Source organism: Geotrypetes seraphini, chromosome 11, assembly GCF_902459505.1.
Source record: "Geotrypetes seraphini chromosome 11, aGeoSer1.1, whole genome shotgun sequence".
NCBI classification, from domain to species: Eukaryota; Metazoa; Chordata; class Amphibia; order Gymnophiona; family Dermophiidae; genus Geotrypetes; species Geotrypetes seraphini.
The window spans coordinates 8,582,469-8,599,284 of record NC_047094.1 but is presented as its reverse complement, the minus strand read 5'-3'; the positions used below and the strand labels follow the sequence as shown (position 1 = coordinate 8,599,284).

The window sequence follows — 16,816 nt, the reverse complement described above, 5'->3', positions numbered from 1 at the left end:
TGTAGGGAACAGTCCTAGGACTAAGCAAAAGCAACAAACTTTTCCATTAATTTTTTCTTAAATTGTATTTCTAATTTTTATTGCATTTTTATAATTCAATTTGAATATGTAAACCGCATAGAATAGATGTTACCAATGTGGTATATCGCACTTAAATAAAACTTGGGACGGAGATGAGGAGAAACTTTGTCCCTATGTCATTCTGGAGGTATCGCTTTCACTAATATAAATATCATAAAATAACTTGTAACCTCTGAGCTCTTCTGGGAGGACGGAATATAAAACCAAATAAATTTAATTTTGTAATGAAGATAATAAAGGGAATAGACTTAGTGGATAAAGACAGGTTGTTTACCCTCTCCAAGGTAGAGAGAACAAGAGGGCACTCTCTGAAGTTAAAAGGGGATAGATTCCGTACTAACGTAAGGAAGTTCTTCTTCACCCAGAGAGTGGTGGAGAACTGGAATGCTCTCCCGGAGTCTGTTATAAGGGAAAACACGCTCCAGGGATTCAAGACTAGGTTGGACAAGTTCCTGCTGAACCGGAACGAATGCAGGTAGGGCTGGTCTCAGTTAGGGCACAGGTCTTCGACCTGGGGGCCGCCGCGTGAGCAGACTGCTGGGCGCGATGGACCACTGGTCTGACCCAGTAGCGGCAATTCTTATGTTCTCATGTTCTTAAACATCAGGGTACTTTCGACAAGTTTTGGCACTCTATAAGCCTAATTGATCTTTACGATCCAAAAATCAAAAGCTATTAATTCAAATAGCGCAGGGAAATTATGCAGAAACTAGAGCGATGACTTTCTGTATTGCTGGTGTCAAAATATGGAATGCCCTGGTGGGCCAATTGCGACTGTGTGTAAACTGGTTTCAATTTAAGAAGCAGTTGAAAACTCAGCTGTTAACTGCATTTTTGTGGATTTTGGCTTTTGAAGAAAAGAATCTGTTTAGCCATGTTTGCTCTATTGCACTCTTGTGATTGATTAGTTGACAATTGAAGGGAAGAAATTGTTTAATTATGTAGATGTTTGAACATAAGAAGTTGCCTCCGCTGGGGCAGACCAGAGGTCCATCTCGCCCAGCGGTACGCTCCCGCGGCGGCCCATCAGGCCCACTGCCTGAGCGGTGGTCTCTGACTAATTTTATAATTTACCTCTAATCTTATCCCTATAACCTTACCTCTACTCTTATCTATATCCCTCTATTCCTTTGTCCTCCAGGTACCTGTCCAGACCTTCTTTGAAGCCCTGTAGCGTGCTTCTGCTTATCACATCCTCCGGTAGAGCGTTCCATGTATCCACCACCCTCTTCCATGTATCCACCACCCTCCCATCAATATACTGAATAACCTAGACTCATATTTATTTAAAAATGTTAAGAGTTACAGATCGTAAGATGTTTTAGCCTAGTGGTTAGTGCAGTAGCCTGAGAACCCGAGGAACTGGGTTCAATTTTTCAGTGCAGTCACTTCACCCTCCATTACTCCAAGTACAAAATAAGCACCTATATATAGTTTATTTTTAAAAAACTTTTAAATTTTATATGTGAATGCATATGATATGGGAGAGATAGGAGGGAGGGGGTTATATGGTTTGTTTTTATCTTATGTTTTAATTGATATAAACTGTTTAGTTTCTTGTAAATGGTATAAAGTTTTTTTTGTTTTTTTTTAATCTTTATTCATTTTTTCATCTTACAAGTGTATCAAGAAAACATTTGAACTTAAACATCACTTGATATTCTATTACAATCAATTTAAATTAATAAAATTATAACCCCCTCCCTCCTATCTCTCCCATATCATATGCATTCACATATAAAATTTAAAAGTTTTTATAAAAATAAACTATATATAGGTACTTATTTTGTACTTGGAGTAATGGAGGGTGAAGTGACTGCACTGAAAAATTGAACCCAGTTCCTCGGGTTCTCAGGCTACTGCACTAACCACTAGGCTAAAACATCTTACGATCTGTAACTCTTAACATTTTTAAATAAATATGAATCTAGGTTATTCAGTATATTGATGGGAATAGAAATCCAACATATCTTAGGCAACTGGAAGAATCCTTCTGAACTCTCGCTGTGTGTTTGGTGTGGAAATATGAGAAGACTGCAGCAGTGAAACATGGTTGAATGAAACATTTTCAGAAAGTTTGGCACCTATTAGATTCTTGTTTAGAGAACATATAGGGCTCCTTTTACAAAGATGCGTTAGGGCCTTAATGCGCGGAATAGCGCACGCTAGCCGCTACCTCCTCCTCTTGAGCAGGCGGTAGTTTTTCGGGTAGCGTACGCTAATAATGCGCACATTTGTAAAAGGAGCCCTTAATTTATGTATATATTGTAATGTAATGTTCATATGGGAATCTGGATTTTATGAAGTTAGTAATGTTGTTCATGGAAATCATTCAATAAAAATTATTTAACTAACCCCTCCCCCCCAAAAACCCCCTCTGTTCTTAGGTTTGGGAAGGAAGTGCCCCATGTAGCAAAGAATGCTCTACCTGATGCCTTGGCTGTATAATCTTTGTAACATATAAGGTACAGACCATAGAGGAAAGGGTCTCCTGTTGTTCAGGGCAAGACATTTGTTGGATTGTGTTAAACCTTCAGAAAGTGGCTGCTGGGGGTTGCATTTCATATCACATCTTGTTTAAAGTTGACTTTCTGCCCAAGTTTGTAAAGCAGAAAGCAGATAAGTTAGAGACGAACTCTAGAAGTAAACCTCAAATATGGACAGAAAATGCAGGTTATAAAAAGTCCTGCTCATTAAGGTGACTGTGCTGTTTTTGTCGGGGAAAAATGAGCTGAAATGGAGAATAAGTATATGGTTTCTAAAGGACTGCGAGATGTGCAGTCGGAGCTAAACTGCAAACATTTTGTTGCTTTTTGGTTACTGTCAGAACTGCAACTGCTTTCTGTCACTGTAGTCTGAGGACCGCCACACCATGGGCGTAGAAGTAAGAGGCTACTAGAATTTGGCTCTTCAGAGAATTAATTGCTAACCTTTTTTTTTTTTCCCCCCCCTCACTCTTTAGTTAACAAGTACTTAGGGGTGGGTTAGCATACACATTTGTGAATGCTCTAATGGTTTTAGAACAGACCACCATTAAATGCAGTTAATAAGTACCTTGCAGAAATGCCAAAAAAATTTTCTTGGGTACATTTAGCACTAGAAACTTCTTCTAGGTCCAGGAAAGATTGGGTTGCAGTGCCACTAGGTTGAGCAGAGTTATCACCCTGCCCCAGACAGATTTCCCCATTGGCCTGGTGGTTTAATGGACAGATAGCTTGACCCTCCCCCTCCTAACCTTATTGTCTCCCACCAGATCCCCTTCCCCCAAGTCACTACTCTGGTGCTCTAGTAGAGATCTGACCCACCCACACAAACCCTTTTGTTGGAAGCAGAAACGATGTCCACTCATTCTTGCTGCTTCTGGTCACCTTCTACAAAATGGCATTGCCTCGTTCGGTGCAGTGCATCCTGGGATGCACTGGAAAGGCCTAAGTGCCATATAAGGGAGAAATGCAAGCTGGAGGGTCTTACGCATGCTGTGCCTGTTAACCTGCTCAGTTCTGGTGATTGCTTCTAGCGCTGGTGTTCAGTTTTGAACATCTGGGCTTAGGTATGGGAGCACACAATTCTCCTTTATAAAGATGTACTTCAACTGCTGCTAAATGCTTTTTGAAAATTCTAGGTGCTGAAGAGGCCAAAATGCAGTACTTTTTTTTTTTTTGTTTTGTTTTGTTGATGCTGTATAAGACTCTGAGACTTCACTTAGGAATATTGTGTACAATTCTGGAGGCTGCACTTTCAAAAAGATATAAGAAGGATGGAGTCAGTCCAGAGTAAGGCTACTAAAATGGTGTGTGGTCTTCGTCATAAGGCGTATGGGGACAGACTTAAAGATATCAGTCTGTATACTTAAGTAAAGGAGGGAGAGGAGATACCTTAGATGTTTAAATACCTATGTGATCTAAATTCACATGAATCGAGCCTTTCATTTGAAAGGAAGCTCTTGAATGAGAGGGCATAGGATGAAGTTAAGAGGTAATAAGCTGAGGAGTAATCTAAGGAAATACTTTTTTTACAGAACGGGTGGTAGATGCGTGGAACAGTCTCCCAGAAGAGGTGGTGGAGACAGAGACTGTCTGACTTCAAGAGGGCCTGGGATAGGCATGTGGGATCTCTCGGGGAGAGAGAGAAAGAGATAATGGTTACTGTGGATGGGCAGATTAGATGGGTCATTTGGCCTTTATCTGCCATGTTTTTTTAACATGAAATAAAAAATTCCATTTTGGATAAAGATGTGCTGAGAGTAGAGTCGGTGCAATGGATGGCCACCAGGATGGTCTCGGGGCTCAAGAATCTATCGTACGAGAAAAGGCTGAAAAATTTGCGGCTGTACTCACTCGAGGAACGTAGGGAGAGAGGAGACATGATCGAGACGTTTAAGTATATTACCGGCCGTATTGAGATGGAAGAAGAGATTCTCTTTCTCAAAGGACCCTCAGCCACAAGAGGGCATCCGCTCAAACTCAGGGGCGGGAAATTTCATGGTGACACCAGGAAATATTTCTTCACTGAGAGAGTGGTTGATCCTTGGAACGAGCTCACAGTGCAGGTGATCAAGGCAAACAGCGTGCAAGAATTTAAGAGCAAATGGGATGCCCATGTGGGATCCCTTAGAGGGTTAAGCCAAGGGAACCTGTTACCAGGAGTGGGATCCCTAGGATAGTAGACTTGGGGGTGGGTCATTAGAGTGGGCAGACCTGATGGGCTATGGCCCTTATCTGCTGTCATCTTCTATGTTTCTATGTTTTTAAACCAGCGAGCTCTTTCTACGGTAAAATGGGCCAAATAAATAATTCTGAATCCTCAAAGTTATAAAATTGACTTTACCTCTTCCCAACTTTAGGATTAGGAAGTTTTTGGGTTTTTTTTTTTTTTTTTTTTAAATAAAACACCAGATTTTTTTCAAGCTCTGGAATTTCCTGTTTGCTAACAGGAACGAAGTGCGAGATAATAAAATTTGCGGACGACACCAAACTAATGGAGCTCGGACTACAGAGGACTGCGAAAAGTTGCAAAGGGACTTGAACAAATTAGAAGAATGGGCGGCGAAATGGCAGATGAAGTTCAACATTGAAAAATGTGAAGTATTACATGTGGGGAGCAGAAACTCGAGGTACAACTATACAATGGGAGGGATGTTATTGAATAAGAGTACCCAGGAAAGGGACTTGGGGGTAATGGTGGACATGACAATGAAGCCGTCGGCACAGTGTGCAGCGACCGCTAAGAGAGCGAATAGAATGCTTGGTATAATCAAAAAGGGTATTACAGCCAGAATGAAAGAAGTTATCCTGCCGTTGTATCGGGCGATGGTGCGCCCGCATTTGGAGTACTGCGTCCAATATTGGTCGCCGTATCTTAAGAAGGATATGGCATTAGTCGAGAGGGTTCAAAGGAGAGCAACACGTCTGATAATAGGTATGGAAAACCTGTCATATTCTGAGAGATTGGAGAAGCTGGGTCTCTTTTCCCTGGAGAAGAGGAGACTTAGAGGGGATATGATAGAGACTTACAAGATCATGAAGGGCATAGAGAGAGTAGAGAGGGACAGATTCTTTGAACTTTCGAAAAATAAGAGAACAAGAGGGCATTCGGAAAAGTTGAAAGGGGACAGATTCATAACAAATGCTAGGAAGTTCTTCTTTACCCAACGTGTGGTGGACACCTGGAATGCGCTTCCAGAGGACGTTATAAGGCAGAGTACGGTACTGGGGTTCAAGAAAGGATTGGACAAATTCCTACTGGAAATGGGGATAGAGGGGTATAGATAGAAGATTACTGCACAGGTCCTGGACCTGTTGGACCGCCGCGTGAGCAGACTGCTGGGCACGATGGACCTCGGGTCTGACCCAGCAGAGGCATTTCTTATGTTCTTATGTTCTAAGAGAAGGGTATTTTAGCAGTATGCACTAGTTTAAAGATGGATACAAAAAAAGCTAGTCTGTTTCAAATCAAGTTGACAATAGGCATAAGCTGTAGCCATTTTCTTCATGCTTTAAAATCCCCATTTGCTTTACAATCTACACTGCTAGTTTTTGGCATATAAAGAAACATTGTGCACTGAGCTGCCAGGCCAGTAAACTACCTCAAGGTAACATGCTTGTCTTGCCTCTTCAACAGTGTCCCAGATGATTACAGATGTGGGAAGGCTCTTGGTCCAGTAGAGTCTTTGCAGGAACATCCACAGGCTGAATCCAAGATTCTAATTGGTTACAGCCGGGGCCTCCTGGTTCTATGGAACCAAAGCACAAGATGTGTGGAACACCTTTTCCTTGGCAAACAAGTAAGCTGAATTTCCTACAGGGTAACACATACAAAAGCTTTTTATAGTTTGGGCTGGTTAAGTGGGATAGGGGTTAAGTAGCCTTTTAGACTGCTAGATTGGGACATCTGTTTTTCCAAAGACAAGCAGGGGACATGCAGGAAGACTTGTTGAAGTCCTCTGACTGAGCCTGTATGCTGGGGCTTTCCCCTAGCTAGGTAAGCTTTTTGCTTTATGGGCATGTGCAGGAGTCCCTACATCTAGAGCCCTTCCCCTCTCCTTTCAGTATGTCTCTAGGTATGAATAGGAATGAGACGAGAGGATGGAGGGTGGGCAAGAGTGGCTGCATTTCCCTGCTGTCTATGGAGAACATCTGTTACAGGTAAGAAACTTTGCTATAATAGCGTATTTAATTAGGACATGCTGCTCTTGGGTATTCTAAAGAACCAACAGAAGCTATAGCAAGTCCCAAATGTGGTTGTGTGGTGGGGGTTTTTTTTTTTTTGGTCTTCATCCTGGGCATCAGAATGCCTTTGTATTGGGGGTGAGAGGTGTTGGATGTCAGGACTAAGGTCCACCTCAACCTCTGCCTCTTTCCTATTCCCTACCCTACCATTCCATAGTCCTTTATATTCCTAGCCCCTACCACGCTAGATGCCACTCTCTTCACTTCCTCCCATCCCGCGAGGTGTTCAGCACTTTACCTTCCCTAGGGCTGCAGCCCTACAATCAGCTTTACAGAACATTGAGCATTCTTCTCTGAAGTCTCTGCCCTGGCTGCCTCTGTTAGGAAACATTAAGAGTTATCATTTTTTTGTGATCTGTTGGCTCTTTATACGTTTCAGCCATCAGAGATTAATTGTGGATACTTGGTGAAGGGTTTTTCTCCTGGCTGGCCATGACTGGAACAATTTACCAAGAGATAATTGAACATAAACATCTTTGAATTTAAAAGAAAATTAAAGGTTTTGGGACTGGTTCTATTGATGCTGTTATACTTGTCATGAGATTAGTGTTTTATTATGATTTTGTTTAGCTCTCATGTAAAAATTGATTTGTTTTATTTTTACTTGTTTTAACATTCTTAATGGACTTCATTAAAGTACAACATACTTTTCAGATTCTTTCCAATGGTCTTCCCTCATTTCTATTTGGTTACTTAGTTCAGTATTCTCCCTAGAGAACCCTTCGCTCCTCAATCTTAATTGTTTCTTACATTCAGGCAGTTATTGTTGGATGTTCAGAAATTTCTTCTTTTCAGTTAGGGCCCCACTCTTTGGAATTCCCTTCCCTTATACCTTTCTACAGAGAGGTCTTTGTCAACATTTTAAAGTTCAACTGAAAGCATACTATTTTTCAAAGGTCTTCAGTACACAGTAATCTTCTTATATTGATTATGAATATTTGGGCTGATTATTGTTATCACTTAGTTAAAGCACAGAAGATGTATGTGGGATTCTTTAGGAACAATCCTCAAATACACAGTAAATCCCACCAAAGGTGTTCAGGAGAGATTGTGGAGGGAAAAGTCTCAGAAACTTACTTGAATACGGATATTATATACCAAGGATATCGTCATCCAATGCCAAGTTGTTAAAGGTTTAAATCTTCCCTCACTGACCAGATTACCTCCACCTTCCTATTTGTGTAAATCAAACAGTACTGTATCATACATTTTTTTTTTCTTACAAACAGCAAAACATCACTTATCTTCAAAGTGCGCAGAGTACCAATAAGCCCGACAGGGACCAGTTTTGCTGCTAAATGTGGCTTTTCAAGGGCAGGAGACTAGAATAAAGTGTCCTGAGAACACTGTGAAAAAGCTGCGTTTAGCAGCAAAATGGGTCCCTGTCGGACTTATCAGTACTCTGCACACTTTGAAAGATAAGTAATGTTTCCGCTGTTTGTTAAGAAAAAAAACAAAAAATGAATGTATTGATAACAGTTACTGTTTGATTTACACAAATAAGTGGAGGGTAATCTGGTCAGTGATGGGAGTCCTAAAACTTTACAACTTGGCATTGGATGAAGATATCCTTGGATATAATATCCGTATCAGGTAGGTTTCTGAGACTATTTCTCTCCACGATCTCTCCTGAATACCCTTTGGTGGGATTACTGTGTATTTTATCCCTCGCCCTCTTTACGGTCTTTGCTTTTCCCTTTTTCCTCAATGATTATAACTCTTTCCTTTTTCCCTGTTCCTTAGATTTTCAGTATTGTTGATTTGTAATATTTTTAGTTTGTTTTTATTTCCCTACCCTCATTTTTTATTGTAAACTGCTTAGATTTTAACCTTGGTTTTATATTGGTGGTATATCAAATAAATTGAACTTGAACTTACTCATCTTACCCCCCCCTTTTTTTTTTATAAAACTGCGTTAGTGACTTTTAGCAGAGGCTGGCTGGCGCACTAAATACTCTGCACTGCACCCGATGCTCATAGGAACTCTTGAGTGTCGGGAGCAGCGCAGAGCACGCAGCACACTTTGCATGACTACTCAACCAGGCTTTTTTTGTATTTTTGCAGCAGTTGGAAAGCCTCAGCTGGGAACGGCGTGGCCAGAGCATTGTGAGTTCACACAGTGATGGCGGGTACATGGTGTGGTCTGTTAGTGAGAGTTGTCCAACATCGTCTCAGCCAGTCATGTCCACAATCCCATATGGTGAGTCCACGTGCAGGATAAAGGAAGCCACTATCCAACGTGCACCATCTCTGGCCTCATTTTGTAGACATCAAGTAGAAACAATTATACAGAGATGTATAGTGCATTGGTAACACTGACCATAGGACTTGGGTTTCTCCTATTTAAATATCATTAAAGGCATACACCACTTCTTCATAAAGGAGGGGGTGAGGTGTGCTTCTTTTTCTTAATTGCTGAAATATTGCCTTTGCCCTTGAATTTGTTATTTGCAATATGATCCACATTTAAGGGGGACATAGTTGTGTTTTCAAGCATTTTGCTGATTAGACTACAATTTGGAAGCTATTAAGAGACCTGCATAACTGATGCAACATCTGGATTAGGAAGCCTCTGATCACAAATTGTATGAGTATCTTCCAAGTCCTCTAGCATAAGGGCCTTTGGGATCATTCATCTTATGAGGGGGTGGTGGGTTGAGCTTAATTTGACAGAGGAATTTTGTTGACCTAAAAACTAACCTTTTCTTTCTTTTTTTTGCATCTGGTACTAAACTTGTCTCATTCTAGCTTTTTTTTTTTAATGCTGAGGGCTGCTGTGAGCAACAGGACCCTGAATGGGACGCACAGGGCTTGGTTGCATTTGTATCTTGCTCCCAGCCCCCTCTCCTTGGAAGGGCTTTGCCAAGTTTTGCTTCTTATGATGATAGTGTGGGGCGTTGTGGAGCTATATTTCAGCCAAATACTAGAAAGATAACTTTAAAGTGGCGGAAGAACTGTTCAGCCTCTTGCAACATGATAGCTGAGTAGTTGGTTGTGTGTTCTGAAGGTCATGATATGGGTCAGAGGGTGTTTTTTTTTTTTTTTTTTTTACTTTTGATTCTCAGATATTTCAGAAACTAGTTTTTAGATGTACAGCAGGTGTTGGCGATAACTAAAATCCCAGTTAGTTGGGTGCATACATGTGCAGGAATGTGGAGACTGAATCAGTTGAAACAGCTGTTTTGGGCTGGTATCCCTGCTAAGCTACAGAACTATTTGACCTAGAACTATTATTTAGGTTGGTTCTTAAACCTGTCCTGGGGGACCCCCCAGTCAGTTGGGTTTTCAAGATATCCCTAATGAATATGCAGGAGACAGATTTGCATATCTTGAAAACCCAACTGACTGGGGGTCCCACAGGACAGGTTTAAGCAGTGGTGTAATAAAGAGGGGGGTGAAGGGGTGGTTTTCATTAGGGCACCGGCAACTTAGTGGCTTGGACGATCAGATCTGCAGGACGTATAGTTAGACGATTTTAGGAAAACAGAAAAAAAAATTGGACTTATTTTTTTGAAAATGTGTCTTAAGCTGTTTTTTTTACTTTGGACGACTTGTGAGATGGACGTAAACGGACTTAGATGTCCCTTTCGATTATGCCCTTCTAATGGTTTAACACAGGCTTCTGTAAGGGCTGCACCCTAGTCTGCTTTTCAGATATTCCACAGTGAATCCATTTTAAGCAAACAGATTCTCGTGCATATTCATTGTGGAAAACCTGAAAGAAGGGTGGCCTTGGATGCAGGTTGAGACGATTCTGGCATTTATCATGTCCCTAGATGTGTTTGCAGAGCAGGGCATTATCTTGTAGCATTTCAGCTTGGCTGTAGAACTGTTAGAAGGCAGTCGCATGAGAGTGGAACGGGAGAAGGGAATGTCCAAGGTGCTACTATGGTGTTGCTTTTTAATTTGGTGTAAGCTAATTGGTACTGAAACCATATTAAAGTGGTGGTGTACTGTAGTAACTGTTATGTCTTTTCAGGCCCATTCCCTTGCAAAGCTATCAACAAAATCCAGTGGAGAACATGTAGCTCTGGGTACGTATGCTCAGCGTGGTAGTTCATTTTCTTAGTGTGAATATGTGAAGCGTCAAGTTTGCTATGTAGTACATAATTCCATTCACTTAAACACCCACTTGCTTTTTAATGCCAAATTGTCCTCTGTCTTGCATTCTGCGGCCATTCTGGGTGTATCTTGTAGATAATGCGTTTGAATTAAGTTGTAAAATGCTGTTCCTCCTGGGGATGCATCTGTCTTGGCACTGTGCACTTGAGGCAGGCAGCACTACCCTTGATTCTGCCACATTAAACTTTTTGCATGGAACTCTGAATCCATTACCAAGTAGTAGGCGAGTGGTGAAATGCCCCAACTTCCCCCCCAGCTGCTTAAGTATAAGTAGCAAAAGTTATGCAAGATAGGTTTCCTGAAATGATTTTTCATTTTCTGTGCCCAGGAACCACTTCATTGTGTTTAGTGGAGGAATGCCACGGGCCAGCTATGGTGACCGACACTGTGTGACGGTGCTGCAGGGAAAAACTCTAGTGACCCTGGACTTCACCTCGCGTGTCATTGATTTCTTTACTGTGTACAGCACTGAAGCAGAGGAGGGTAAGCGGCCTTCTGTTGCCTTTAAGAATAAACCACTGCTGTCTTCGCTTTGGTTCTGCCCTGTGGTTTGGTAACGCTTCATTTTGGTTGCTTTTCTAGAGTTTGATAACCCAAGTGCCTTGGTGGTGTTGGTGGAGGAGGAGCTGGTGGTAATTGACCTGCAGACCCCTGGGTGGCCCACAATCCCTGCCCCATACTTGGCTCCCCTCCATTCCTCCGCAATAACCTGCGCCTATCACATCTCCAATGTGCCTCTCAAGTTATGGGAGAGGATAATCAATGCTGGGGAACAGCAGAATCCACAGCTCTCCTCTGTGGTAAGGAAGGTGTTCATTTTAAATTAGCATACTAAAGAATACAGAAAAAGCTCACAAACATGTGCCATGATGCCTATGTCTGGATTCTTCTCTTGTTGGTCCTATGAATTTTTGGCTACTTGATCTTGCATTATTTGGATGGCTTTTGGATATAGTCCAATGCACAAGTGGACTAAGCTAATGGCCAATGAATTGCTTTTTTTGTGTTTGTTTTTGCAAGTGGCCAAATGCAGAACTGAGCTAAGTACCTCCCTAGGTGTGAAAGATGATTAACCCACTAGTCTCTAAGACCATCCAGTTAACTCTTGTATTACAAAACTCTGTCTGTGATGCTATCAGTATGTACACCACTTTTGTGTGTGTGTGTGTTTTTTTTTTTTTTTAAAACATTGATATACAAGGGGGTGCTGAAAAGTTCTCAGCCTAACCAAGAAGGGAATAAAGTGGAACCATGAAACTTACAAGTCATTCCACATTCACCCCTAACTTGAACATACTTGGCATATCGTGTCTGAAGATTCTGCACCCTTCCAAAAAAATACTTTGGTCACTGAAATACTGATCCGCTGCTGCAGTCACCTCCAAATTACTCCAAATTGTTGCCCTTTCAAACTTGAGGTTTGGAAGCAGAAAATAGTCATGTGGAGCAAGATCTGGTGAATAGGGTGTATGGTCTATGCCCTGAATCCCTAGCTGCATAAAAATATCCATTGTTTTTTCATCCTTGTGAGCAGGTGCATTGCATTGTCTTACAAAAAATTCCTTTCCGCAGCTTCCCTCTCCTTCTGGGTTTGTTTTTTTTGTTGTTGTTTGTTTTGTTTTTTTTCCTTTCAGTGCCTCCTTTAATTGGCCCCTTGGAAGATTCATTACAACCTTCCTGATCAGAAAACACTGTGAGCAAGACCTTTCCTGCTGGCTTTTGGGTCAATTTCCGTGGCGTTGGAGAACCTGAGTACCGCCATTGCATGGACTGTTTTGTCTCAGGATTATAGTGGTGTAACCATATTTCATCAACAGTAACTAGTCATTCCAAAAAGTTGGCACCAGTTTGCTGAAAACACTAAAATTAACTTAGAAGTGTTCACTCGTCATTTCTCATCAGCATGCAAACATTTGGGCACTCACTTGACTGACAGCTTCTGCATACTCATCTACACATGGATTATACACCCAGCATGTTCCCTAGATATCTGTAGTGTCTCAGCAATTGCTTTAGCTGATATTCACTGATGTGCCAAAATCAGGTCATGGATGTGGTCAACAATTTCAGGAGTTTGAAACCGTTTGAGACCTCCCAGACCTTACTGCATCTTCAGTCTCAATGTCCATGCTGAAAGTTTACACACTACTTTACCGTGGAGTATGATGGACATTTATCACTCAATGTTTGCATCATACATTCATAGATTTCCTTTGGAGTTTTCTTCTGCAGGATTAGGAATGGCTGAGTCCCACAGTTCGAAAAAATTCCACACCTTTTGTTGATATGGTTCAATCAGTGATCTGAAATGATGTCAAAACACAGCATTACGATTATGCAAATTGGCACTTTATAAAATAAAATAACATTCCTTTTCAGCTACAGAATTTAGGGAAGTTGGTTGGGCAACTTTTCACTACCCCCTCGTATATTAAGCTTAATGAATCCCTTTGAGTGGTATCGGTGGATAGAGAGAACTGACCCTATACATCCACCTGGTCTATGCATCGTGTACAGTTTAAGTGACCAGAGGGGAAGAGCCCCTGTGCTGTTCCTGTGTAGTCCACATATGGCAGATTAATTTTTGCTCATGGTTGGCTGTTTTGTGTCCACTCTTTAGGGTGAAGTCTTATTTCAGACGTGGCCAATTAATGGAGGAAGAAATGCTGCTCATGAGCCCACACAGCGAGGGTTGCTTTTGACAGGGTGAGTAAAGTAACTTCTTTTTTGGGGGGTTTGGACACAGTGATCCTGATGCAGAAGGTTTTTTTTTCCTTCTCTTTGTGCTCCTAGATGTTGACCTGCAGGTGAAAGAGAACTTCTCTTCCCTGGCCCCAAAATCTGGATTTTGAATGTCTCTTTTTTTTGTAGATTTGGTGGTGTGAGCCTTTCTTCTCTGTTGCTGAGGACTTAAACTTTCCTGCTGCTATGGTGATGCTCTAAAGATCACCATCTGGGGTGGGGAGTGGGGGGGAGGCTTAGAGAAGGAAATGCATATGAACTGTAACGAGGACAGGAAGGACTTGGTTCCTCGGATGTGATTCTAGGATTTTTTTTTTTCCCCAACTCATATCCCTTGTAGTTCATTTGAAGGATTGTGGAACCAGCTCTGGGAAGAATTTCATGCGTATTTTGATTTAGGGAATTCTATCATGGTATCATTTTGGTTTTGTATCAGGTTATTACAATACTGCAAAACAAGTCAGTACAAATATAATTACTGCAAGCAGCGCAGCCCACCTACCCTCTCCCTCTCTTTGTTCTCTTTCCAATTTAAGTTGGCATCCTTTTGAATACAAGGCATGAACAAATCCAATTGCTTTTAACATTCTGAGCCATACAGCAATCAAACGTTCATCAGCACCAGTACTTAAGTTCTCCTGCCACAAATATAAAGATGTATTTTAAGGGAGTCTTCCAGCAGCATGCAATCGGCTGCTTGGCTGTAGTAAAGCAAGGATGCCCCCCCTGCCCCTCCCACAACTCCCAGCAGGCAGGTCCCTAGTGTCCAATCAAAAGGCAAGCCAAATATTTCTCCCTTCACTTCATGCCAGAACTGTCAGATCACCAGATGCTTCCACCACAAGTGGAGTGCCCGCTGTTCACAACTGATGCCAACAGATGTCTGGGAACCTAGAGTTCAATCTATGGAGGTAGAGGTGTTAAAGGTTTACTATTAGTTTCCCAAATAGTAGCCCCAATTGAATTTGAGCGTAAAGAAATCCTTCCATTGTACTCGACACCCAAATCTTTCCCACTCAACCGCTTAAGGAAGCTTAGGAAAACTTAAGAGCATAAAGTGAATAAATCAAACCGTTGGCCTCAAAAGTGTTGGCCATATTTTTCCACCTCAACAATAGTCTTCTCCACACTCCCATCCAGGCCAGTTGCTGCATAAAATACTTGCAGAAATCACCCCTTGGGCACCCACACTTGCAATGGTAAACATTTCAGCATGCCTTGCTCTTAAACGTTGGAAGCAATGTTCGAGGCTATTTCTCCCACTCGGTACCATCACCACTGCCCCTTCCCCATTGCAGCTCCCAAGCAAAAAAGGGCCAAAAGCATTTTCCCACCCATATCCCTTTCTGGTATCCTCTACTGTAAATTGAGAAGTGTCACATGTGGGGTGAAGATCTCACACCCCTGTCAGATTCTAATCTAGTTTTTTTTTTTTTTTGGGGGGGGGGCGGGGGAAGGGGGGAAGTCCCCTGAAGCAGCTCTGCTGTATCAGGACATAACAGTTATTCTTATCTACTTGTCAATCCCACAATGAATTTGCGCAGCATCCTACTACTACTATTAATTATTTCTATAGCGCTACCAGATGCACGCAGTACTGCAGAGTCATAAAGAATAAGAAACCAGTCCCTGCTCCAAACAGCTTACATTCTAAATGGCAAGACAGACAAACAGGATGTCATGGATGCAGTTAAGGGGAAGGGTTAATCTGCTGGCTGGGTTGGAAGGCAGAGGGGAGTCCAGGACAATCGAGCCATTGTGACATCACTGATGAGGTTGGCTCTTATTGGTGGAATAAGGCATTATGACATCACAATCTCAGCTCTGCTGCCCAAAGACTGAAACTCTTCACACTACTACTATGAATTATTTCTAGATTGCTACCAGACGCCTGCAGCGCTATACAGAGTCACAAAGAGTAAGAAAACAGTCCCTGCTCAAAAGAGCTTACAATCTAAACAGCCAAGACAGACAAACAGGATGTCATGGATACAGTTAAGGAGAACAGTTAATCTGCTGGCTGGGTTGGAGGGCAGAGGAGTAGGGTTAAGGATTGAAGGCTATACCAAAAAGGTGGGTTTTCAGTCTGCTTTTAAACAAGGGAAGGGGCTTGGCGGACAAACTGGGTAATTTATTCCAGGCGTAGGGGACAGCTAGATGAAAGGAATGAAGTGTGGAATTGGCAGTTAAGGAGAAGAGTAACGCTGAGAGTGATTTATCTGAGGAACAGAGTTCTCTGGGAGGTGTAAAAGGAGAGAGAAGCAAGGAGAGATATTGAGGGGCAGCAGAATGAACACACTTGTAGGGTCAGCAATAAGATCTTGAACTGTATGCGATGGCAGATAGGGAGCCAGTGAAGTGACCTTAAGGAGAGGGATGACATGAGTGATGAATTGTGCAGCAGAGTTTTGCACAGATTGCGAGGGGAGAGGCGACACTGAGGGATACCAGTTAGGAGTAGATTGCAGTAATCTAAGTGTGAGGTTACGAGAGCTTGGACAAGGGTCCGGGTAGTGTGCTCAGAGGAAGGGGCGAATTCTGGTGATATTGAAAAGATAGAAGGGATGGGTCTTAGCAGTTGTTGGATAGGCGTAGAAAATAAGAGGTTGGCATCGAAGACCACTCCAAGGTTGCGAGCAACTGGAACAATCCTTTAATATTTTGAACACCCAAGTCCTCTCTCTGAGCGTTTACACAGCAATCTTAATGTAGTCCTAGGGGCCTCGCCATTCTGGATAAATCTAGTAAGGTCCTACTGCCATTGTTTAAGTATTTTTCATATAGAGAAATGGGCAGGGATTGAAATATAAGATTTAGATTAGGAGTCTTTGTGGCAGGAGCGCGACCCTCTCACTCCTGCTTCCATGCGGCTGCCTTCTAAAATAGCTGCCACGACCTCTATCGCTCATGATACTACAGGTAATGCCGCAAGCAGCCACAAAAGGTTATGGCAGCCATTTTAGAAGACAAGCCACATTGGAGGCAGGAGTGAGTGGGCCATGCTTCTGCCACAAAGACCCTGCTGGACCACTAGATAGCACGGTAGGCCGGGGGGGGGGGGGGGGATTGTGGGGTTTGGGCACAGAGATGGGAGATAGCCTTGACTATGGGTTGGGGGAACGACAGGAGGGAAGAGAGGTACA

The 16,816-nt window shown here is 42.3% G+C and overlaps 1 protein-coding gene across 3 annotated transcripts in view; it reads left to right on the top strand.

The window, feature by feature from the left end:
- Window positions 1-16,816, top strand: part of LLGL1 (LLGL scribble cell polarity complex component 1) — a 110,090-nt gene that overhangs the window by 67,568 nt on the left and 25,706 nt on the right. For all 3 annotated transcript variants that reach the window (XM_033914126.1, XM_033914127.1, XM_033914125.1), the window contains exons 6-11: window positions 6,202-6,364; window positions 8,874-9,009; window positions 10,789-10,843; window positions 11,260-11,414; window positions 11,514-11,731; window positions 13,552-13,637. In XM_033914126.1, the coding sequence (XP_033770017.1) occupies window positions 6,202-6,364; window positions 8,874-9,009; window positions 10,789-10,843; window positions 11,260-11,414; window positions 11,514-11,731; window positions 13,552-13,637 (813 nt within the window). The remainder of the gene's footprint in view (window positions 1-6,201; window positions 6,365-8,873; window positions 9,010-10,788; window positions 10,844-11,259; window positions 11,415-11,513; window positions 11,732-13,551; window positions 13,638-16,816) is intronic.